The 26,239-nt window shown below is 36.5% G+C and overlaps 1 protein-coding gene and 1 pseudogene across 1 annotated transcript; one reads left to right on the top strand and one right to left on the bottom strand.

Moving 5' to 3' along the window:
• Positions 1-1,031: 1,031 nt before the first annotated feature.
• LOC120635480 lies at positions 1,032-5,076 on the bottom strand (annotated as a pseudogene).
• Positions 5,077-12,019: 6,943 nt separating this feature from the next.
• Positions 12,020-24,432, top strand: LOC120635227. The gene is made up of 9 exons (XM_039906181.1): positions 12,020-12,163; positions 14,469-14,528; positions 17,714-17,746; positions 18,220-18,345; positions 19,729-19,939; positions 21,504-21,611; positions 22,214-22,361; positions 23,228-23,417; positions 24,229-24,432. Exons 1-9 carry the CDS (start codon positions 12,140-12,142, stop codon positions 24,349-24,351), a joined length of 1,023 nt encoding a protein of 340 aa, XP_039762115.1. The 5' UTR covers positions 12,020-12,139; the 3' UTR covers positions 24,352-24,432.
• The last annotated feature ends 1,807 nt before the right edge of the window (positions 24,433-26,239 follow it).

Here is a 26,239-nt window from a genome sequence, read left to right as displayed (position 1 = left end):
CAAGCTGAAACAATGTTGATACAACGAATTCAAAATGACAGTTTTATGAATGAAATTCAAAACCTTAAAGATCACAAGAAGTTCGCCAAAGGATCTCGCCTAAGAAGACTCACCGCCGTTATAGAAGATGATATAATGCATCTCGAAACTCGCCTATCCGCTGCCAACAACATAGCGATTTCCTACAAAAAACCCATAATACTCGATGGAAAACACCCGATTACACGATTAATCGTGAACCATTACCATCAAGAATATAATCACGGTAATCACAACACGATAATGAACGAGATTCGACAGAAATACTACGTGATATCCCTTCGAAACACCGTCAAAATTATAGCAAGAGAATGCCAATGGTGTAGAATACACAAAGCCGTTCCTATCACGACACCTTTGGGAGACTTACCGGTGGAACGCCTGCAACACAAAGAACACCCGTTCACCTGCACTGCTGTAGATTATTTCGGACCAATAACCATAAAAATTGGCAGAAAAACAGATAAACGCTGGGTGGCTTTATATACATGCCTCACAACGCGAGCAGTTCATCTGGAGATTGCTACATCCTTGTCAGCAGATAACATGATACTCACACTGCGAAGAATGATGGCACGTCGAGGGACACCTAAAACGATGTTTAGCGACAATGGAACAAATTTCATCGGAGCAAATAAAGAAATCAAGACAGCGTTGGAAAAAATGATAGATAAATCCAAAGAAAAGTGGTATGTCTGTAGGTAACGGCGGACAAAAGAAACAACCGTCTAGTACCAAAGCTAGTTTATTACTACCCGCGGGACTGCGGTGTACGTGTATATATCACATTCCTCCATCCTTACTTGAGGCTCTAAAACAATAGGTAATAATTAAAAACTAGATGTAACATAAAAACTACTCTAAAATAAACTTATAAGTACTTCCTATAATCTACTATTTTCCTTCTTCTTTCGGGACGTCCGGGCGAGCTTTGATTAGATTTAGATATCTCGTCTATGCTAGTTTTCAAGCAATCAGGAGCACGCTCAGACTCGGGCACGGGTACCTTAACTTCAGGTGTTGCCTCAGCATCATCTCTGTTACCACTAATTGGCACATTATCATCTGAATTTAGATTGTCACTCTTCGAAGCCTCAATATTAGGAATTAAGGTGTCTACAGGTTCGGGTGATGATACTGATGAAACATCCGTTAAATCCGATGACTTCTGCTCAGCTGAAGCCGAAGGAAAAGTTATTTCAGGTAAATATTCATTACAATAATCGTTCTCATCAACTATGTTAACTTCTCTTTTTAGCTTCCTAATTTGGTCCAAATGTCTTTTGCAAACAGTATCATATTTCTTAAAATAAATTTCAAAAATCCTTAGGCCGATTTTTTTTATTATTTTACCCGTTTCCCATATAGCTTTTTTGCTAGAAAACCACTTAGACCAAACTATTTCACCCACTTCAAAACTTCTACTTGGTTTTAATTGAACTTTTTCTTTACAAAGTGTAATGTCACTTTTATTTGGTATGATAACATCTAATCTAGAACGTATGTTTCGACCAAACATTAACTTTGCCGGAGTATCACCAGTAGAACAGTGGATTGTATTACGGTATTCAAACAGAAAACTCAATAGCTTTTCTTGTATAACTCGCTGCGGAGTGCTATTATTAATATCACTCATTATACACTTCAACATTTTTTTACAAATCTTTACTGAGTTTTCGGCTTGTCCGTTACTAGAAGGGTGATAAACCGGGGAAGTCATATATTTTATACCATGATTAGTACAGAAGTGATGAAATTCAGAGGAATTAATTTTTGGATCATTATCCGATACAACTAAACAGGGAATTCCAAAAGTAGAAAATACAAATTTCAGTTTGCATATTAATGCAGCCGTGGAGGTGCCGCCATTCATGTAAATACATTCTAACCATTTACTAAAGGCATCTATTATGATCAAATAAACGCAATGACCTATACTCATATAATCTATGTGAATTCGATACCAGGGCTGAGTAGACTGGGGCCAAGAGGCGGGCGGCGCGCGGGGAGGTGAGCTTCGTACCGACGCACACGCGTTGCACTGGCCTATCCATCGCTCGATATCTATATGTATGTGTGGCCATCATAACTCACTGCGTGCTATCAATTTCGTTTTAATTATTCCAAAATGAGCCGAATGTAGTTCCCTTAGCATTCTTTCTCTAAAAACGGATGGAATTACCAACCTATGACCACGAAACAAACATCCATTAATTACTTCTAAATCGGTTTTACAGTAAAAATAAGGTAATATTAATGTACAGGTAATTTTACGCGGCCAACCGTGTTTCATATAATTCATTACAGTGGCTAGCTCCGTATCATGCGCTGTCGCGTGCTTCATTTCCTCTAATGAAACCGGTTTTGCACTTGCATCGAGAAACAAAAACGTAATGTTTTGTTCCCCCCCTTCCTCTTCAACATTTGTTGATTCCGACTGAGGCAGCGGCGCTCTAGAGAAAAAATCCGCTACTAGATTATTTTTAGCCGATACATACTTAAAAGTATAGTTATACGTGGACAATATTATTGCGTATCTCTGTAATCTAAGGGCTGCTGTTACGGAAACACCATTTTTATTACCAAATATGGATAGAAGGGGCCTGTGGTCCGTCTTTAAGATGAATGGCTCCTGTCTACCGTAGAGATATTGATGGAAGTGCTTCACAGCAAATATAATCGCGGTAGCTTCCTTTTGAATTTGGCTGTAAACCTTTTCACTAGCTTGCAAAGACCTAGAAGCGAAAGCGATAGGACGCTCGCGACCTTCACCATCAGCGTGCGCGAGTACCGCTCCTAACCCTGCCGGCCCTGCATCCACAGTAAGTATGAGAGGTGCAGACGGGTCGAAATGAGAAAGAACACGGTCTGAGGCTAACTCCTTTTTTACCTTTTCGAATGAATTTTGTTGACGTTCTCCCCAGTGCCAAGTAACATCTACGCGGAGTAATTCATGTAAAGGGCCCAACAAGGCCGAAGCGTTTGGAATAAAATTACGGTAATAGTTAACTACACCTAAAAACCGTTTTATTTCTAGAACGTTTGTTGGAGTAGGCACCTTAAGAATAGCGTCTACCTTGTTAGAACACGTCTTTAGACCGTTTTTATCTATGACGTACCCAAGGTATGTTACGCTATCCTGAAAAAAAGGCACATTTATCCTTATGTAGTCTTAGTCCCGCATTTTGTAGTCTATGTAACACCTCCCTGAGCCTTAGTAAATGTAATTCTCTCGTGGGAGCTGTACAATATACATCATCTAACCAACATGTAACACCTTCTATACCCGCAAGCAGTGTTTCCATGGCCCGTTGGAAGATAGCAGGTGCATTCGCTAGTCCATAAACCAACCGGGTATATTTAAACAATCCTTTTTGAGTATTTATTGTAGTTAACTCTTGAGACGAACTAGATAGTCGAAATTGATTATAAGCATTACTTAAATCTATTTTTGAGTACTTAAACCCGCCACCAATCTTTGCAAAAACCTCTTCAATTCGCGGTAATGGATATTTATCAATATTTAAAACTTTATTTAAGGTGCAAGAAAAATCACCAGCGATTTTTACACTACCATTTTCTTTTAAAACTGGCACGATAGGTGTCGCGAATTCAGAAAAATTAACAGGAATCAAAATACCTAATTTAACCAATCTGTCTAATTCATCTTCAACTTTATTTTTTAATGCAAATGGAACTGAACGAGGCTTGATAAAAATTGGTTTAGCTGACTCCTTAAGATGTAATTCTACCTCAAACTTGTTAAAACAACCTAGTTCATCTTTCCAAAGGTCAGGAAAATCATTTAACAATAGCTGCACCTCCTCGGTATTTTTATTATGGATATTTATTTTGTTGACATTAGATGAAGCGAAATAAATATTAAATTTCATCATGAAATCACGCCCTAATAATGGAGGCCCCCCATTTTGTACAACATATAATTTTATGTTCTGAGTGGTGTTCAAGTACATAACGTTACAGATAAAGTATCCCAAAGGAATAATTTTGTGACCGTTGTATAAACACATCTTTAGGTCAGTGTTATTCAGTTTAAAATTTTTAAAATTATTTAAATACAACTCTTCTGAGATAACGCTTGTACCTGAACCCGTATCTAATTCCATAGGCAATTTTAAATTATTTAATTCTACAGTTATTTTTATAGGCTTACTATTAACGTACCTCATGTTAAACATATCGCATTCCTTACAGTCGTGATCATCATTTTCATCCGAAACCACCTCTAAATTATGCAACTGGGACTTCACACTTTGCTTAGTATTACTGCACATTTTTATTAAGTGGCCTTGAGATCCACACCCTTTGCATTTCCAGTTTTTAAACCTACATTGCGATGTTTGGTGATTTCTCATTCCGCACACTTCACAACGCTCACTGTCACTTGATGCTCGCGATGACGCTGCGCCATTTTTACGCCGCTCTCGTACCTTGTAAACTGGCTCCTCTTTGAAGACAGCTTGCGATGAACTTGCACCATCGGTGCTGATTGGTCTTCCAGCACGAGCACATGCCGCTTGTTGAGCAATTTCTATCGCTTTTGCAAACGTTAGCGTTCGAGAATCTTGTTCAAAAAGACGGTCGCGTTCACGGCCTACTTTTAAGCCTAAAACGAATTTATCTCGCAGCAATGTGTCTAGCATTAAATTCACATTAGCTTCAAACTCACAATATACGGCGAGACCTCTTAACCGCGCCGCCCAATTTTCGATACTTTCTCCATCAAATATTGCTGCGTCATAAAACTTCGCCCTATCAACTAAAGTTGACCTCTTCGGCCTAAATGGCCAATTCATTCGGAAGTACAAGGTTCCTTGCCAGACGGTAGGTTTCGTCCGATAAATGTGTCAAAAGTAATGCACACTTATTCTCCACTGTCACTTTGTTCAGCTTCATAAATTGGTTCAAACGTCCATAAAATACCTGCCATTCTTGTGTTTTATGATCGAATACGGTTAAACTGCCGATATAATTCATTGTCTTTTACTAATCACGCGCGGGTTGCGTGCGCCTCGTCGCCAGAATGGTATGTCTGTAGGTAACGGCGGACAAAAGAAACAACCGTCTAGTACCAAAGCTAGTTTATTACTACCCGCGGGACTGCGGTGTACGTGTATATATCACGTGAATTCAATGGAAATTCATACCTCCAGAAGCTCCACACATGGGAGGAGCATGGGAGAGACTAGTGCGATCAGTTAAAACCGCACTAACCGCAACCCTTAATACACGACATCCTCAAGAAGAAATATTTACATACATTACTTCTAGAAGCAGAACACCTCATAAATTCAAGACCTATAACAGAGGTATCCCTAGATCCCGACGACCAAGAAGATTTAACTCCAAACCACTTTCTGATTGGAAGATCAAGCGGGCACCTTCGCATGGGAGATTTCACGGACGACGAACTCATCGGCCCCCCAACATGGAAAACATTACAACGCCTCACCGTCCACTTCTGGAAACGCTGGCTCAATGAATATCTACCCACGATAACACCGCGATACAACAACAATCATAATGAATTCATTAACCCAACCATCGGCGACATTGTAATAATAATCGATAATTCCCTTCCCCGAGGCACCTGGCCAAGAGGTGAAATCATCAAAACCTACCCCGGACCAGACGGAAAAAAACGTATAGTAGACGTTCGCACTACCGCCGGAATACTAAAGCGACCGGTTTCCCGCCTAGTGAAAATCGCGCAATCTTCTTCCTCAACATGAAGTGCTCCAGATGTCATCTTCGCACGGAGGGGAGACTGTTGAAGATTCACGATACCTAAATTGATTAAGTAAATTAACAAATACTTTTGCGAGACCTTGTATCAATAACTTCCTTATTATAATAATCAACTGATTATTATAATAAGGAAGTTATGTTTTAATAGTTGATAATGTAGATATATTGGTTATTTGTATGAAAAATATAAGTTAGTTGCGAGACCTAATCAGTAGTCATAAGTCTATTTAGAGTATATTTTATTAGTAATAAATATAGAGAGCAAAATACGATTTATAGCTGTAAAATTAAGTGAGGCATATAGTATCAAACCCGGCAGTCTCCAGTCAGGGTCAAAAAAAAGTTAACAATGCAAATATTTTCTCTATGGTAAATTCTCCATTACGTAAAAGTTAAGGCGTTTCAAAGACGGCTATCTCTCATACAAGACGCAATTAAAAATGAATGTCGGTAACAAACCTCCGCATTCATTTCTTTCAAACATGGCAGTCTCCGTTCCAACCAATCAGAGCTCGGCATTTAGTATGGCGTCTGCTGTCACAGCGCAAAGATCTCCACGTGGATTATTGTCATTTTTATTGGGATTTCTTATTATAAAGTGATATTAGTTGTGTAAAATAGACAAATGGATAATCTAGTACGACCCTGTTCACCTAGACAATCGAGAAAAAGGAAAAGTGATCCAGAAAATTGGAAAAGAAATGTGGCTAAGAGAGAGAGGTTTGTATACTGCGATATATGGTTTTGATACTTGCCCATTACTATATTCTTATGTTAGTTTGGTTCACTTTTTAAAGTGAAACTTCGGCTTGTTGAGAGTAAAATTTCAAGGTCGTGTGACGGAAATTCGTCACGAATGGCAACGGAAGTCGAAATTTCAAAAGATGTCAAAGAAGTTTCACGTGTGCTCGGCACACACGCTTTATTTTTGATTTTTGATAATACCATGTAGTACTATAAAAATGCGTAAAATGGACTTGGCAAAGTTACAAAACTCGTAGTGTCATTTTATTTTTTATTAGTTATAAAACTCATATCTTTTATAGTACTTGACTGCCCATGATAAAATTACGTTAATTTATTTTCCTTTTTCACTTCTTGTAGAGGTATTCATCGAAGCAACTTCCTGAGCGGCCAAGATGCGGACATGACACAAATGCATTTAAATGTGGAACTGTTTCTATAGCTGATGTAAAATATTTCCATGATGCCTTTTTTAAATACAAAGAAAAATCGAAGCAAGATGCATTCCTTTTAAAATATTGTAAGCCGAAACAAATTAAGAGACGACGTGGAACAAAGGGTCCTCAAAGACAGAAACTCTTACAAACAAAATATACAATGTACTGTTCAAGTCAAATATGTACCATTCCAATATGTCCACAGGCATTTTTGAGAATTTTGCATGTAACAAAACACAGGGTTCAAACAATCATGGCACATTTTTTTAAGACTGGTACTTTATTACCTGAAAATCGAGGTGGCAATCACAAACAGCACAAATTTGGAGAAAAACTAATTGCAGTCAAAACTTTCATTAATTCCTTTAACTGTGAAGAAGCCCATTATTGTCGAGGGAAATCTAAACGATTATATTTGCCAGCAGAACTTAGCATTAACAAAATGTTTAAAATGTACAATGCCCAAGCAAATGAAAACGTAAAAGTGAAAAGAGGATATTTTAGAACCGTTTTCAACAATTTCTATAATTTGGGATTCGGATCACCGAGAACCGACGTGTGTTCAACGTGTCTTCAGTATGATGAATTGATTAAAACGCACCAAAAAAACGACGACCTACAAAAAAAAACCGATGACCTAATACAGAAGAGAGTGCACAAATTGCGAGCTAAAGCTTTTTTTCAGTTAGTTCAAGAAGAGCAAGATGGCATGATAACACTTTCTTTTGATTGCCAAAAAAATAGCCCTATGTCAAAACTACCAGACCAAAGTACGTATTATTCCAGACAATTGTATTTGTATAATTTTACAATAGTGCAGGGAAGTTCAAAAGCTGCACTGTCTCCAAAGAATACATTTGCCTACTGTTGGACCGAGGATAAGTTCGCAAAAAGCTCTAATGAAATAGCGTCAGCTGTTTATCATCGGCTTTGTTCGACAGATTGGACAGATATTACTAAAGTTCGTTTGATTGCGGACGGCTGCGGGGGCCAAAATAAAAATACCACCATGGTGGGTATGCTTGCTAAATGGCTAACATCTAAAGCCCCAAGTCATGTGAAAAACGTAGAAATTGTATTTCCGGTTGTAGGACATTCCTTCATAACTCCAGATAGAGTCTTCGGGCATATAGAACGAGATATCCGCAAAAGGGAAATAATAAAAAACGCTGATGGTTATTTGGATATTATTAAAAATTACAGTACCATTATTGAATTAGGAAAAGGTGATTGCAAGGTTTATGATTGGAGAGATAGTTTAAAAACTGTCCTGAAAGATGTCGGTTCATGGCATTTTGCTTTTCAAAAGAGCAAGCGATTCTACATTAGGAGAACAAAAAGCAAAGTTGACGTTGTAGTTAAAGGGGATCTTTACTATAGAGTAAGTGATGGAAAATTTGGAGGCATAACAAAAAAGAACAAAAATATGAACATGCTTAATCCGCCAGAAATTCATTCATCAGGGAAAGTTAACAGTAATAAATTGACAGATGTCAAAAAACTATTGCAAACGCACTACGGAGACAGCTGGATGGATGATGAAGAGCTTGTGTATTTCAGAAATTTGATTCTGCCTGTAAAAAATATGTACGAGGATGCTATCCCCTTAAATGACAACGAAAATGATGAAAAAGCGAATTCCAAGATGATTCCCCAGACTTAAAAATATGAATCTGTATTTTTAATTAATAAAAAGAATATTTGATTACTATATTAGGGTTTTATTTCTGAAATCAACATTTGCATGGTATTAAATTTTTTTTAAACTTTTATTAGATTTCGAAGTTCTATCCTAACACTCAAAATATGTAAGTATCAAATCTGGCTAGTCATGCAATCACGTATCAAGATGGCGGCGTTCAAATCAAATACGGCAATATCCAACACTGTCCATATCAAAATTAGCAGTCTACACAAGTGTATTTCAAATCCGGCAGTCTCCATTTTAATAATAAAGAATTTACTTCTTAAATATTACAAAATAGTTATATTTCATTACTGAAATTAATTCAACAATTCTTTGAAGATAGAATTTGTCAATATACGCTGATATCTAAAATTAATAAACCTAAGAAATGTTTTTTGTTGATAACTCGAACTTGTGACAAGTGGAGATTGCCGACTTTGATATTATATGCCTCAAGTATAAGATTATTTGAATAGATTTATTAAGCTGTCGACGCTTCCCCGTCACCAACCATACTGAAGCTAACCAAATTGTAAACAACCGCTTCACTCTTTATGTATCACTATCTCTGTCTACTAATATTGCTTTCTCTTTTACCTGTACTTGCATCCTTGTCTCGCATATACTCCAATAAAGATACCGATATGCGCGCGCTTCTGTGAGCATAAAACCCCGCCTTACGCGGTCAAATCAAGCACTTCACTCGCTGACTCTGAAGCGAACGCATTTCACTTCGCTTGTTGTTTTATTTTCACTACTGTGGATTGGACTCGTCTACGATCCTCCACAATACCTGTATAGTGTTGCATATGGAATAAAGAAAGAAAGAAAGAAAGAAAGAAAAACTTTATTTGGATACACACACTAGAATTAAAATACAACTTAATAGTCTACACAACAATTATTATAGGAACGGTGTGATCCCAAAATGGTCTTCACTCAGCATGTTTGCAGTGCCTGTTAAGACACAGCGCTGATCTTCCGTGAAGCCAGACGTGACGTTTGGACGGTAGGCACTGTCAGAGCTTCGCTTAAAAACTATGGGTACAATAATACAATTTAAAAGTAATATAAAATTAAAAAATAAGAAGTGTAATAATAATAAATAAAAAATAATATAAAAGATTTGTATACATATATAATATTTTGTTACGATCGAACCGATAAAAAAAAAAATAAAAAATAATAATAATAAAAAATAGAAATAATAAACACACTTAGGCACCCTTGTTCAAATATTTTGTTGTTGGAAAAGATATTCTCTTAATTTCTTTTTAAAAGAGAGTTTAGACATGCTAATATCTCTTAATGGCGGAGGTAGGTCGTTCCAACATTTAGTAGCCGCGAATTTAAAACTACCACGAAAAGCAGCCTTAAAATGTCGCGGCATTTTAAGGGTCCATGTGCGATTTAACCTTGTATCCAAACTTTTCAGCCACGCGAGTTTATCATATAAATAGACAGGCTGCTGAAACTTTAATACTCCGAAAAGTAATGAAGCTAAATGCAAATCCCTCCTTGTTTTCATATTAAGTAGTTTGGCGTCGTTAATAAACGGTGAGGTATGCGTTCTAGGTGGAATATGAAAACAGAACCGAGCACAGGCGTTCTGAACGCGTTGTATCAGACGCTGAGTGCGAACAAGCAGTCGTGGTCCGTACAGTGCATCAGCATAGTTAAGCTTCGAGAGTATTAAAGTCTCACATACCTTAACACGCACATCTACGCTTAGGTATTTCCGCACCCGGTATAGTGTTCTTAACCTGTAGAAGCAGCTGCGCGCATTTTCAAGGATGTGGTTCTCAAAACGAAGTTCACTATCCATTAGTACTCCCAGATTTCTGGCCTCATTAGTGTACTGTAATGTTTCATTTTTAACAAGTACTGCATAATCGTTGGGCGATACTTTTGCTATTGCTTGGCGTGATCCAAGCAACATATATTTGGATTTGGTAGGATTTAGGACTAACTGGTTCATATGAGCCCAATCTGCTATACTGGTGAGATCAATATTTAATTTATTAATTGCTTCACTGTGAAGACCTGGTTTAAAAGAGATATACAATTGGATGTCGTCTGCGTACATATGATAATTACAATTTTTTATGCTATTTACTATATCTGCAGTGTATAATATAAAAAGGATAGGACCTAGGATTGAGCCTTGTGGTACTCCTCTGGACAGGAACTTCTGCTCCGAAGAAACTGTCCATCCTGTAGAATCACGCAGTTCTACGTGCTGGCTCCGCTCACTGAGGTAACTCGTGAACCACTTAATCGAATTTGGGGAAAACCCGTAAAACTTGAGTTTTGCAATTAAGAGGGCAATATTAATTGTATCAAATGCACGTGAAAAATCTAATAAGGTTAGCACTGTAACTTCACTCAAATCCTGTGAAGCCAACATATTATCCACAACGTCAATTAGAGCGGTGGTTGTACTTCGAAACTTTCTGAAACCGGATTGCTTATTTGGTAAAAAATTATTGCTTTTGAGGTAAAATGATAATTGAGCACATACGACTTTTTCAAGAATCTTTGATAGGCACGGGAGAATACTAATTGGTCGTAAGTCTTTTAGTTCTTGAACATTTGATTTTTTAGGTAGTGGTTTGACCACTGCTGACTTCCATATCTGTGGGAAAGTCCCTGTGCTGATAGAACGATTTATGATTTGTGTTATTATACCTAGTGTGGAATACCAGTTGATTTAGCAACAGCTCTTATTTTTAAACCATAAAGACGAAATTGCGTTTCTGTGAAAATACAAGAAACAATATTTAATGCTCTTACTTCAGGTCTATAAAAATCCAATAATTTCTTCTTAAAATAAACTTAAACATCTTTTTTAAATGTCAATGAAAGAAACATTGGTGACTTTAAGAAAAGGTTCGATATATGAACTCGAGAAAAGAGTTTTGTTACATACTTTTTAAATAAATTTGTTCTTTCCACCTCGTTACGTACACATTCCAAAAGGATATGCTTGATATCTTTCAACCAAAAATATTCAGAGGAAAATGTCCAGCACGCGCTCTTAAAGCCGTTACACCTGCTCAGATCAGCACCATCAATTCATGAAACACGTCTGTCTTACTGTGGGTTGAATGGTTTTAAATCAAATTCCCTTGCTAAGAGAATTTTCATCAAATACTCTTTCCAAATTTTAATCCAGTATTCTTTTACTATTTGGAGAGCATATGACCAGTATGGTAAAAAATCAAAATGAATGCCATCTTTTACAGCTTCGTTGGCCAATTTGTCAACAATTTCATTACTAGCATAGCTTTCCTCTGGTTTTCTGCAACAGTGCAAAGATTACCTACCATTAAATTAGCTTAGAGTGTTATCGGTTGTGTTGTTAAACAATTTGTTGCAATTTAACGACCATATTTTTCGCCCAATTATAATTTAGTTTCAAATGACGATAAAAACACCAGTAGTCTAATGGCCATCAACAAAAATGTTGAATAAAATATTTTATTTCGTAAGTTTTTCTCATATATAATCTCTTAATTTTTACAGAGGTTTACTACGAATCGTTTATAAGCTATATATAAAATTTGATACACTTAATTTTTTTTTTTTTTATATTAAAATGTTATGAATATGTCATATAATTTTTTTACCACACCCTCACTCGTTTTTCTCGTATGTCCGAAGCTTGGTGGGTGCAAAATGCTTTAGCATTAAGCTCATTAAGTATTTTTTAATATTAAAATATTAAAAATGCAAAGTGAGACCTACAATTTTACTTTCAATTTTTTTTAATTTTCAATTCGTTTAAGCATTATATATATATTTCATAAAAATTTTTAACTACACACTCACTCGTTTTTCTCGCACATCCGAATTAATCTTAATATATATAAATCTCCTGTCACGATGTTTGTCCGCGATGGACTCCTAAACTACTTAACCGATTTCAAATTAAATTGGCACACCGTGAGCAGTCTGGTCCAACTTAAGAGATAGGATAGCTTAGGTCTTTAATTATAGTCGCAATTTTTTTTCATTGTAAATTATTTGTCTATGATTAATTGACAGTCACAACTCACATGTTATATTTATATATATACTACTATACTCATTTAAGGCTTAGCGATACTGAAAACTTTAAAAACAAAATCAAACGCAGACGAAGTCGCGGGCAACAGCTAGTAATTTATAAGTATTTATATTCCAATGTTTAAAATGTAACCCTTGCGAAAATGCGAAGTTAGGCCTTAATTTTTTTTGTTGCAATTGATTTAAATTTTTAATTCGATCAAGCCATATTTTAAGGGATACCGATGTATGGAAATAGAGTTTGAGATTTAGAGATTACCTTATCACCACTATTTTTATAAGTTCACGTTATGTATATCTTATTTCTTTAAACGAGCAATTATTTTATTTATTTTAAATATAAATATATATATGGAATCTCGGAATCGGCTCCAACGTTTTTCATGAAATTTAGTATACAGGTGGTTTCGGGGGCGGTCAATCGATCCAGCTAGGATTCATTTATATTGGACATACTATTTTCCTAAGTCGACTCATTCGCGGACGAAGTCGCGCGGGTCCGCTAGTGGAGATTTTATACAAAAAGCGGGGCATAAGAAACTGGAAATTTGGAAAGATTGGATTACAGAGCCCTAGACTTGATATGTTATTTTTTTTAAAGCAGCTTAGTCAAACTTACGTGAAAATATTCATTCAGTGTCAATATCTGTTTGATCGATTAAGCATAAATCCCGCTGAGCAATAAAAAAGATAGATATGGATAAACGAAATCCTTCGAATTAATCCAAGAAGCAGAATCTTTTTGAAGTGAGAACAGATTTAAAAGTTTTACCGGCAATGCCTTATTGAACGGCTACAATGGAAAGGTTCTAGGATACTCTGATGCGTGGAAACTTGGCTAGATCAACAATTTATCAATATATTTTTTAATATCGCGTGCAAAACAATATTTCATTAAGTATATAGTTTCCACTATAAATCATCTATTCCCAATTTGTAACGTTTTATCACCATACTTTACTTAATCTCTTTTTCTCAATTTATTAATTCAAATACGTGCTAACTTTTCCTTCCCGCCAATCGATCTTGTCAAACTCGCGTCACCCGCCATAGATCCTATACTTTTCTTTGATAGTCTACTAAAGACCATAATTCTATTTTCAATACATTATCAATGAGTATACAAACTATGATTTGTTGATATATTTAATATAATCATCGGGTTTATCATAGATAAAGTGCTATAATTCCCTATATCCTAACACGCGCGTGCACCAATGCATTTCTATTAGATATATGATTTATAGCTCTCCTTCTCCGTTCTCTTTACAATCTATCTTGATTCCCTCTCGTGTAACTCTAAATTATTAAATTAAATTATAAATTCATTTATTTCTGCCTTTACCCATACTATAATGGAATCAATATTACAATAACAAAAAAAAAATAAAAAAAAAGCTAAATCGAAAATAACTTTTAAATCAAAATTAACTAATTAAAATTCACATCGTCGTCATAACTTCCGTGATGTCTACCGCAGCAATGTCGAATATAAACACAACACCCACTTAAACCTCTGGATGGGATGGATGGAAAGCTCTCTGTCAGTCTCCTCTTAACCCTAAAGCTTCCAAAAAAGAAATTCGACGAAGTTGCACTTTTTACACACTGCGATTATAATTAGGTTCAGTTCGCCAAACATATTAAAAACACATTATGAGTAATTATAATAAATTACCCATACATTCAGCTTCAAAAATAATAATTATATTTGGACATTCCAGTTTATAGTATCACTCCGCACGGCGTTAGGCAGTGGCGATGGATTATCATCTTTTCAACTAGTAAGTTTTTTCATTGTATTCTTTTGAGCCTAGAGTTACAGTACGCGCGGCGAGAGTTTGGCTTTGACCGTTATTGCGCAGAAATCAGAAATTGGGTATCAACGGGCAATTAGCGGGGTGTGGGGCGGGTGTGTAGGCGCACGCGGTGCTCTGATTGGCGCTCCAGTCGTTCCCTGCCTCTCGCATCGATACGACGTACCGCGCACTCCTGTTGTACAATCACGTTCACAAGTGAATTGCTATTTTCGTTAATTGTTTATTGTTGTCGATTGTTATTATTTGTTGAGTTTGTTTGTTTAAGTTTGTCAGTTAAGTTTTTTTTGTTAAATATTAAAAAGTGATTTGAAAATGCGTAAAAAAAACATTGTTTTAAAAAAGCAAGCACTGAAAATGATATATGACGTGAATTTTTAAAGAAAGAAGCTGACGAATGTGTCGATTCATTGAAGCAAATTCGAAGTCAGATTGAGGAAGTTGCTTCTTTACTCAGTCAGTCGGAGAATAACCAAACTATACAGACTATGCAGGTAATGAAAACGGAAACTGTTTCTAAATTAAATTGTGTAGTCAGTAAATTAGCTAAAATTCAAAAACGGACATCGGAGGCCACTAAGACTTCAATTGGAACTGTAAAAAATATCGCAAATCAAGCCAAGAGTTCCGATTTGCTAATTACTTTCAGAACACCTGGAAAAAAACGTCCCAGAGCTAAACCAGTTACGAATATTGATAATTTTGACCAAGGTATTATAAAAAGATGTATACACAATTTTCACAAGATGAATAATGAACTTCCCACCATTGAGAAACTAAAAAAGAAACTTGAGGAAGATATAAACTTTAAAGGGTCAGAAACAAGTCTTCGTGTAATTGTAAAGGAGTTAGGATTTCGCTGGAAAAAAACAGAAAACAACCGTAAATTACTAATAGAAACATCGAATATCCGATTACAACGCATTGAATATTTAAGTAAAATAAGAAAATATCGACAAGAAGGAAGACCCATTGTTTACACAGATGAATCCTACGTAGATTCATCGCACTCAACAACCAAAGCCTGGAGCGATGGCCCTACGGAAGGACTAAAAAAACCCATTTCTAAAGGACAACGAGTCGTGATAGTCCACGCAGGATCTGAAGCTGGGTTTATACCAAATGCTTTATTAACTTTTAAAGCCGGCACCAAAACAGGGGACTATCACGACAACATGAATTACGAGAATTATGAAAAATGGCTTAGGACACAATTAATTCCCAACCTACCACCCAATTCTGTAGTGGTTGTCGACAACGCTTCATACCACAATAAACAATGGGATTTAGCACCGTCCTCCAATACCAAAAAAGCCGATATGCAGAATTGGCTAACTGATAAAGGCATACAATATGATTCAACAATGCTCAAGCCACAATTGTACAACTTGATAAAAGCTAATAAAGAAAGATTTAAAACTTTTTCAATAGATCAAATTTTAGCAGAAGCAAATCATAGCATATTAAGATTACCGCCTTACCATCCAGACCTCAACCCCATAGAAATAGCATGGGCTACTATTAAACAATATGTAGCTAGCAAAAATGTTAAATGGAATTTACAAGAATGTACCAAACTTATCAAAGAAAAAGTATCCTTAATGGGTGCCCAGGAATGGTGAAAAATATGTAAAAAGGTAAAAGATATAGAAGAAGAGTACGTCAAGAGTGACCATGTAGTTGATTTACTTACCGAGCAATTTATAATTCGCGTCGATGATAGTTCCGAAGACGATGATTCTGATGATGGTTATGAAGATGATGATGATGACAACTGCAACCGAGGAAGCCCTGAACCCGGACCCTCAACAAGCAAAAGACGTTGCACAATTTCGTGTCGCGGCAGCACCACTGGACCATGCGGTGATTTCATAGAAGGCGTTAAACCTTTAACTGATTCAGAATCTGAATAGCACTGCTGCTAAGACTTTTTTTTAATGTTAACTTATGTATTTAATAATTATTTTAAGTTTTCTTTTGTTTGTATGTACCAATTTTACATGTATCTTGGAATAAATAATTTTATTAAAAAACAATTATTTAGAATTTTCATCGCTGTCTCTGTAAACTTTAAAAGGAAATAAACATTTTATATAAGTAAAATAACTATCAATAGTTTTAATAAATGAAGAAGTTTATCTATTTCGTATTATTTTCTAGCATTATTACCACTGTACATGAATTTTGACCCACTCAAATATCCAACCTGGTACATAAAAAAGGAAAAGTATTGTGTGCGTGACAGTACCCATGCGCAGTAATCCCCTCCACCCGAAGGTCAAAGCCAAACTCTCGCCGCGCGTACTGTACCGACATAGCTCAGCGAGTCGCGAAGCTGATGTGGCAATGGGCGGGGCACATAGCTCGGAGGACCGATGGACGTTGGGGTCTTAAGGTGCTGGAATGGCGACGCCGCACCGGTAAACTCGGCGTAGGTCGGCCCCCAATGAGGTGGACAGATGACATCAGGCGAGTCGCTGGGAGCCGCTGGAGGCAAGCGGCCCAGGACCGTGTATTGTGGAACTCCCTACAAAAGACCTATGTCCAGCAGTGGACGTCGATTGGTTGATGTGATGATGATTCTTTTGAATAATTTTTTTATCAGTATGTATTACGGCCGAGTGGCGCAGTGGGCAGCGACCATGCTTTCTGAGTCCAAGGTCGTGGGTTCGATTCCCACAACTGGAAAATGTTTGTGTGATGAACATGAATGTTTTTCAGTGTCCGGGTGTTTATCTGTATATTATAAGTATTTATGTGTATTATATTCATAAAAAATAATCATCAGCTATCTCAGTACCCATAACACAAGCTACGCTTACTTTGGGGCTAGATGGCGATGTGTGTATTGTCGTAGTATATTTATTTATTTATTTATTAAGTTTAGTTAATATAATCATTCATTTATTTATATTTTTATGTGGTCATATGCACCATCCACTTATTTCTCTACGCAATTGGTTAACGCGAAGAGATCGCAAAGGCCGCCAAATTGTATACGCGGTGTTGTGTTGTTTTTCATATATTTCTGTGCTTTCGTTTGGTATTTAATAGCTAAAACAATTAACAAAACCCGGGAACGAAGATGTGCGAATTGGTGTAAAATCATAATTACTACATTGTGCAAATAATTTACTTTTTAAACGTTTCAGCTCGCGCGGCTGTCTTTCCCTACTGTGGAAACAGTAAGTATAACTACACAATACATATTATATATAATGCTAAAATTTTAACTCGGTCGGTGCAGAACTTTTTGAGTTTTAGAAGCGTATACAAACCAACATATCATTTTTATATATATATAGATAACGTAGGTATATTTAAATTATCTATGTATTTGTATCTTTACATTTTGGTATTTCTGTATATCTAATTACTCTTGGCACTATCTAGTTCTCTTGCTGTAAGTCCTATCTACAAAGGTTGCTTGTAAGAGATTGCTTGCAGCAATAAGGCCGCCTTTCCATGTCAACATTGTGTACTGTATACTCCTTACTGTTTCTTTTCCTGTATGTTATACGTAAAATAAAGTGTTTCTTCTTCTTAAAGCACTTTTGAAACTTCAAGTCTGTCTGTTTGTAGTGACTCTAGCTAATTCAGTCTACTATCCTAAATACCTTACAAGTGACAGAGTACATAAGACCATTTTATATTTCAGAAACCATACAACATGCCAAGCACGAAAGACATAGATCCAAAACATAGCTATGCGGACGAGAAATTCGAGAAACTGATGGAGTACACAAGTTACATGAATGCACGGATAAAAGAGCCGCACAACCCTGTGAGTTCAAACACGATTTTCGCTGAGAAATCAAGTGTCATTCATCATTTGCCTAATAAGATCACTCTATTTAGTTCAAAATCAAAAAAATATCCACTTGTGACCGTTACTTCCTTGTACTGGGTGACCTTTCCGATCGTCTTGAAGTAAATAGGTTGTGACAGGTAAATGAAATATACGCCCATGGCATGGATGGTTACTTTATTTATTTTTAAGTTTCAGGAACTCATTAAGATGTTTATTCTATAAATTAATTCCACTTATTTATAGTAAAACAAAAGATATAAAGAAAATACTACTGTATTTAACTTGCCTATCACACCCTTTTTTTCCAAGACGATTGCAAAATTCAGCCAGTATGTAAATCTACAACTAACTTTTGTCATCATTCTACATCATATTTCCACCCACCTCTTTTCTTTTTTTTTTTTTTCCTTTTACGCAATTGGTTGCCTGAAAGAAACCGCTATGTAGCGATAAGGCCACCAAGTTGTACTCTCTTGATATGTATTTATATCTCTGTAATTACTTTTTTTCTTTGGTGTACAATAAAAGTGTATTCATTCATTCATTCATTTATATTATCCTGATCTTTATGGCCTTGACATGTAAGCATATTTCATAGTTTTACAAATTATGATTAGAAATTTCAAAGTGAGACTGACAAAATCCCAAAATTGTGCAGTCAGACGCTTGCTGATCACTCTTGCTCAGCAAGCACACAATAGAAGCTAAGCTCGGCGAAAAATCTCAGACAAATTTCATTAAAATCCAAAACATATTTTTATCATCGAATCCTGAGGCATTTTGAGGATCTGCACCGTTACGTAAATTATATCCCATTATCACGCTTTGCTTCCGCGTTTTTTATACGCGCCGCAGTACACAAGGATCCAATGCATCCGGAAAGCGAGCCCTACTACGACACAGACAGATTATGAAAATTAAGCTTAATTTGCTGTAGCCCGCGAAAAGCAGGAGAATCTGTATGGTGTTATATATAATTTCTCCATTTCTTACACTCCACACCAAACAGATCTTCGGCAATGTACCCTCTACGCACGTTTCGCTCCGAAACCGGAGCATTCTCTGGAGATGTTGACTTTACAATGATGAGATGTGACTATGAGATACAATGTATCTTAACAATTATTCATAACGTGCGAAACGTGCGTAGAGGGTACATTGCCGAAGATCTGTTGAAATTATAAATTACACCATACAGATTTCTCCTGCTTTTCGCGGTGTACAGCAAATTAATTTTCATAATATATCATGGATTTCCGCAAAGTAACGCCTGCTTCTCTCCAAGATAGACAGATGATTATTCCTATCCACTTACAAATAGCAGCGTATATAAACAACAGTTTTTTCTGCATATAGACGGAACGCAGAGAAATCCTAGAGGCCACACAAAAGAAGCTGTTCTCATTTATAGACACTCACATAAAGGATTTGAAGCGGTTACTCTTCGAGACAGACATGGCGCTTATGTCGATGGTATTGTTAAAGTTGAACAAGAAGATGGACACCTCGGAGGCAAAGATTAAATCGACGCAGGCGAAAATACCTTTTGGATTGTACACAAGCCCTGGTGTGTGAATAAATTTTTTTAACAGACTTTAGAGGAGGTTTTTTAAATCAACGCGTAAAATATTACTAAACCTATATATAAAATATTTTATGTTCTCTTTTCCTTAGCATAGGTGACATAAATACCTGATTTAAAAGCTGTCTGCCCGCGGTTTAGCTCGTAAACAATTTTCAATTCTCCCTCGGGAACTACTTAAGGAATCGGGATAAAAGGTAGCCTATGTTCTTTTCCATGTCAAAGGCTACTTGCATGCCAAATTACATCCAAATCCGTTCAGCTGTTTTGCGTGATTGAGTAACAATATTAGTAGGATATGAATAAAAACATAACGGTTATTTTAATTTCTTAATCGAAGTTAAAGTTATTTAATCTCATTGTTTTTAAAAATAAATAAATAAATATACTACGACAATACACACATTGCCATCTAGTCCCAAAGTAAGCGTAGCTTGTGTTATGGGTACTAAGATGACTGATGAATAATTTTATGAATAATATATAATATAAATACTTATAAAATACAGATAAACACCCAGACACTGAATAACATTCGTGTTTATCACACAAACATTTTCCAGGTGTGGGAATCGACCCCACGGCCTTTGAATGAGAAAGCAGGGTCGCTGCACACTGCGCCAATCGACCGTAAAATCGTCCGTTTTATACTATCCGCTTTGTCCGAAAGCTTTAATGCCGCCACAGGGCAAAACGAGTTGTTGTAATGTTTTGGTTTTAACAATTGTAATTAAGATATTTGTATAAAGTCTAACACTGATTTATTGTTCTTTTAGTAGGAAACTATGATAATTAAAATAAAAGTTTAAAATAAATAAATGTACTACGACAATACACATATAGCCATCTAGCCCCAAATTAAGCGTAGCTTATGTTATGGTCACTAAGATGACTGATGAATATTTTATAAATAATATACATAAATACTTAGAATATACAACACCCAGACACTGAAAAACATTCATGCTCATCACACAAACATTTTCCATCGAACCCACGGCCTTGGACTCAGCAAGTAGGGTCGCTGCAAACTGCGCCAATCGGCCGTCACATAAAATATATTCTGAACCTGCTTTTTTTCGTGTTTGTTTCCATCCTTAGGTTACCAGTTTCGTTTCCAACAAACAAGCGGCCCAGGGTGTGTGTTTTGGAAACTAGCGGGAAGCCGTGGATTTGAACTCCACAAAAGACCTATTCAAGCAGTGGACAATCGGTTGAAGTTATGATGATGATACCCGTTTTGGGCTTGACTCGTACCCATTTAATACCCAACCGTTGAGGACGCCTTTATGTTCGAAATTCAAATTATCTTGTGTTGTCTATGGCTCTGTAGATACCCAGATTGTCAGTAGCAAAGACATCACACAGACGCATTTCGTTGCTTCTGTTACATTAAAAACATCGTTTTTTTCATCATCATGTCAACCAATCGACGTCCACTGCTGGACATAGGTCTTTTGTAGGGAGTTCCACAACACACGGTCCTGGGCCGCTTGCCTCCAGCGGCTCCCAGCGACTCGCTTGATGTCATCTGTCGTTCTTTTTACAGAGTTCAAATGCCTAGGAACATCTTACTATATCGCATCACCGCACAATCAAGAAGATGTCCAGATGATACTGTCGAGCGAGAGGAAGCCACACTGCTACACGTTTAGAGGTATAAAACATTTATCTATATAAATAATATCTTTATTAACAAAGCAAGCAAACGAGAAAGCCAGACATCTATACGGCTTTTTTGTAAGACTGTCGATTTATCATTTATTTATAAAATTTTGAAAACTTTCTGAAGTTATACTTCTTTTGGCGCGTTAGGGAAAAACGGTGAGAGTAGATTTATAAATAAATAAATATAGTACGACAATACACACATCGCCATCTAGCGCCAAAGTAAGCGTAGCTTGTGTTATGGGTACTAAGATGACTGATGAATATTTTCATGAATAATATACATAGATAAACACCCAGACACTGAAAAACAGTCATGTTCATCACACAAACATTTTCCAGTTGTGGAAATCAAACCCACGGCCTTTGACTCAGAAAGCAGGGTCGCTGCCCACTGCGCCAATCTTATCTATACTACCAATACACTTTAAAAAAGCAAGTTATAACTGACCTATGCTTCAACATTGAATATATTTTTTTGCAGATTCGCAAGTTTTAAACTGTAGGTGACGCCATGGTACCTGCAAAATACTTTGATAGTGACCATTCAATGGTCAACATTTTGTGTGTTAAATGACCCAACTGTTTCAGGGGCCTTCGCTTTTAGCGGATTTTACCACAGACACTCGGAGACCACCTACGTGGGCCCCCATGCTGAACAGTTTCAGGCCAAAGATCCAAGCCAAGGACTCTACTGCCACTCGGATGACAACTGGAGCGACGCGCAATGCATATACAAGTAAGATAAACTTAGTATTCGTAATTTTTTATGGTTTTCCAGACAATCATTAAATCCTTCAGGGTGTATTGTGATGTAAATTATTATATATTATTATTTGGTATTTGAGGTGTTTTTGAAGAAACGAAAACTAATAATATAAGTTACATAATAAAAAACGTCTGAGCCCGAACTTTTATTGAAAAATACATTTCTAAAAAGTGCATCCTTAAAAAAGCGGACAGTGCAAATTCTTTGAATTCCTTCTTTGAATCGATACAAAAAGAAAGCAGAAAGACGTAAGCAAGTTTGACCGCCATTAACGCAATTCGGAATATCAACAAATGTGAATCTCACAAGAGATCAACTCCCCTTGACGCAAAGTTATTAAATGCAAAGAAGCATATTTAGTTTTCCATACAAACGAATTAAATTTTTTTTTATGGCAACCCTATTGAAGATAAAAGACCGACACGAGCATAGTACCTACGCTACGCGATGCGTGCCTAATTAAGTGTCAGGAGCAGTGGCGTGCACTGGGTTTCTTGCCAGGGTATGCATACAGCAGGAAAATTGCATAAAATAGCAAAAATCCTCCTCCTAGACGAGCTGTATTTCAATTTTAGGGTAAGCAGTGCTTTTGTGCATGTATGAAGTGCACGCCACTGGTCAGGAGCTACATGACTTTAATTTTGCATGTTATGTTAGGGCTGTATCTGATTTATTTCAGTAAAAACTATGGCAGCGGTTTACTCAAAAACTATTAGGTTTTCGGTTTAACAGATTAGCCTCAGAGACAGTACATAATGCACCTCTAATGCCTGTGAAGTGTTATTTCGGTTTTCATTTACACGCAGCGTAGATTTCAATTAAATATTCGTTAACAGAATTAACCCGAGAGAAGAATTTCCGGAATCTGTGGAATACGAACCGAAGGTATCGTACTGGTGTGGTCCGTACCGGTATTTTATACCTGCGACGACCGACGTGAGATGTATTTTCTCAATTTTCTCCATGAACTTCATCCTACGGTTTGGATACGACGGCGTTACATATAAGAGCTCAGATTTGTCTTTTGTGAGTATTCAAAATCAACCAATTATATTACTCAGAGTCAATCAGCGAGCGATGGAAAGAGCTATGTTAGGAGTATCTCTACGTGATCAAATTAGAAATGAGATCCGTAGAAGAACTAAAGTTACCGACATAGCTCAACGAGTCGCGAAGCTGAAGTGGCAATGGGCGGGGCACAACTTTCTTTTCTTTATTTATACTCTTTATTTGCACACAAATAAAAATACAGAAGAAGAATAAAAGAAAACACAGACAGAAGAAATATACAAAAGGCGGCCTTATCGCTTTGTAGCGATCTCTTCCAGGCAACCTTAGGATAAGGAAAACAAAAACAAAAGGATAACATACTGCAGGTTGTGCATATTAAAAAAAAATACATACTAATACTTAAACTAGATTACAAAAATAAAATAATACATAATATATTAAATATTAAAAAAAAAAAAAAATAATAATAATAATAAACTAATATAAACGTAACGTAACCTAAAACGAATGTGATTAGGTCCGTTTTACTTTGACTATTCAGTTTCGTATGCATAAACGACAATTGCAAGCGGCATCGAAACCGAATATTGGTGTGACTACCATACTCCCTAAAAGGTTAGCCCGCTACTATCTCAGACTGCATCATCACTTACCACCAGGTGAGATTGCAGTCAAGGGCTAACTTGTGGTGGAATAATGAAAAAAAGTTGCCAACCAACCCCTATGGCGCGACCCATACCCAAAATCTAAATAGCCACGGCCTCGCCTCAACAGTTGAATTAAGATCTGCAAAGACTAAACCGTTTCCGATGCAACTCTTCCCCAGATGTACCAGAATGGACAGGTGTTCTATACGGACGAGCCGTGGGCGGGCATGTCTTGCTGGAACTGGGCTTGCAAGTGGCGTCACAACCAAAACCAACGATCCAATGAGTTTTTTGTCAACTAGTTCTTACAAAACCCGATTCAGCCATCATTGCATGCAGTGCATTGCATCCAAAACAGTGAAAAAGCCCCGAGCACGTCTCACTTCACACGGAATGTTGCTAGCTCTCAAACTATTCCCATTTTCCCATTTTAGAGGTAAAATAATTACTGTCAACTGCTAAATGAAATGACGTGAATAACCGTATGTTCGAGAAACAACTCTAAACTGGAGTGGTTTTTGATGCTCCCAATATTCGACGTGTACACGGTTTTTGTAGTTTCTTCATTCTGTGACATAGTTCTCATATGTTATGGTAACATAAGAAAGAAAAATACAGGGTAAAATTCAACTTATCAAACTTGTTGTAAACTTCAAATTATGGCAGTTTTAAAAGCCCCGTGTTTTGTGTTAAAGTGGGAGCCGTTTTGACTGAATTTGTTTGAGTTAAATTACACACAGAATGTAACTTATCTAAGTTGTTTTACACCTCAAATTCATTTGAGAGTTTACAGAAAGCCACGTTTGAAAACGAATAAAATTGAGACATTCTGACAGAAAGCAAATGTAGCTTTCTGTAAAAGGACGTGTGCTATTAAAATAGACGGAATTTGCTTCGTCTTAAAATTTTAGATTAATGTTATATTTTTAAGATGTCGTCGCTTTATTGTAATTAAATAATAAAGCAAAGTTTTTCCGAAATTTTATTTGCTAGAAAAAATATTATCCTTAGTGTATTTTTAATTGCCACAGCTTTGAATAGATCTCATTTAATGTTTCTAGAGTTCAGGCCCACTACGCTTATCTAATTCGGCTTGGCGGGCTTTACGATTTTAGCGCATGTTAGTGATCCTAACCGGGGCCAATATCTCGTGACGAAACTGACGTGACGTGCCCAATGGGTAGGACCTCGACTTCACTTTCGGGGGCCCGAGTTCGAATCCCAGCACCCACCTCTAGCTTTTACTTTTTTTTCTGGTTATGCGAGTGGATATGCGAGTTTTAAGCAATTGAAAGGAGACCCGTGTAGTGGGCCAGTAATAAAGTTAGTATAAAGTGCGGGAGGGGAGTTCACGACTTAAAATTTCGGTATTTTCGGTTATACTGCAAACGATAAAGTCGCCTTTTTGATATTTTGCTATAATACAATGTAAAAGAAGCTCTAGCTGTTTCTAATAAAATAGTGGTAAGATAATATGTTGGTCTTTTGCAGGTGTAGGACAGTTTTAGCAAGATGTCAAAAAGTCACTTTTTCCTAGCGGCGACAGCATAAACCTTTATGCACGAAAATTTTACAAACTAAATAACACTATTTTAAAATAACACAGTATATAATATAACAATTGTTTATTTAATAGTTAATAGATTTCAACTAAGTATAACTTTTATGATAACAATCTTATATATTATGGCTTAATATTATTTACATTTTATCTACATAACTACACACACATACACACATAGTTTAGGAATATTAATTACTATATTACTCTGTAAATGCTATAGCATATCGTAATTATTTTTCTTAACTGTCTTAAAATGGAAAACAACCTTTTTTAGCCAAGTTGAGGGATTTTTCGTAGGTAAATAACTTAAGAATTTGCGTCACCGATGACCTCGACATGCTCGTGACTGCACCAGATTAGCTACCCGTAGTTATGCGGCCTGTGTATAAACACTAATACATTGTATAAAGCGTTGATAGCGTAGCGTTAGGACATCGGCTTCATTTACAGACTGTAGAGTTCGAATCCCAGCACACAATTAAGCAAGTTATGTGCGTTTTAAACGACAAAAATATAACTTGATTTACGTGAACGGTGAAATAACCTACATTCTCCATAATGTTCTAAAAGGTGTGATTCCCACCAATCCGCACTGGGCTAACGTGGTGGATTACCTAACCTAACCT

Source organism: Pararge aegeria, chromosome 26 (genome assembly GCF_905163445.1).
Source record: "Pararge aegeria chromosome 26, ilParAegt1.1, whole genome shotgun sequence".
Classification (NCBI taxonomy): domain Eukaryota; kingdom Metazoa; phylum Arthropoda; class Insecta; order Lepidoptera; family Nymphalidae; genus Pararge; species Pararge aegeria.
This window is presented reverse-complemented; position numbering and strand designations above follow the sequence as displayed.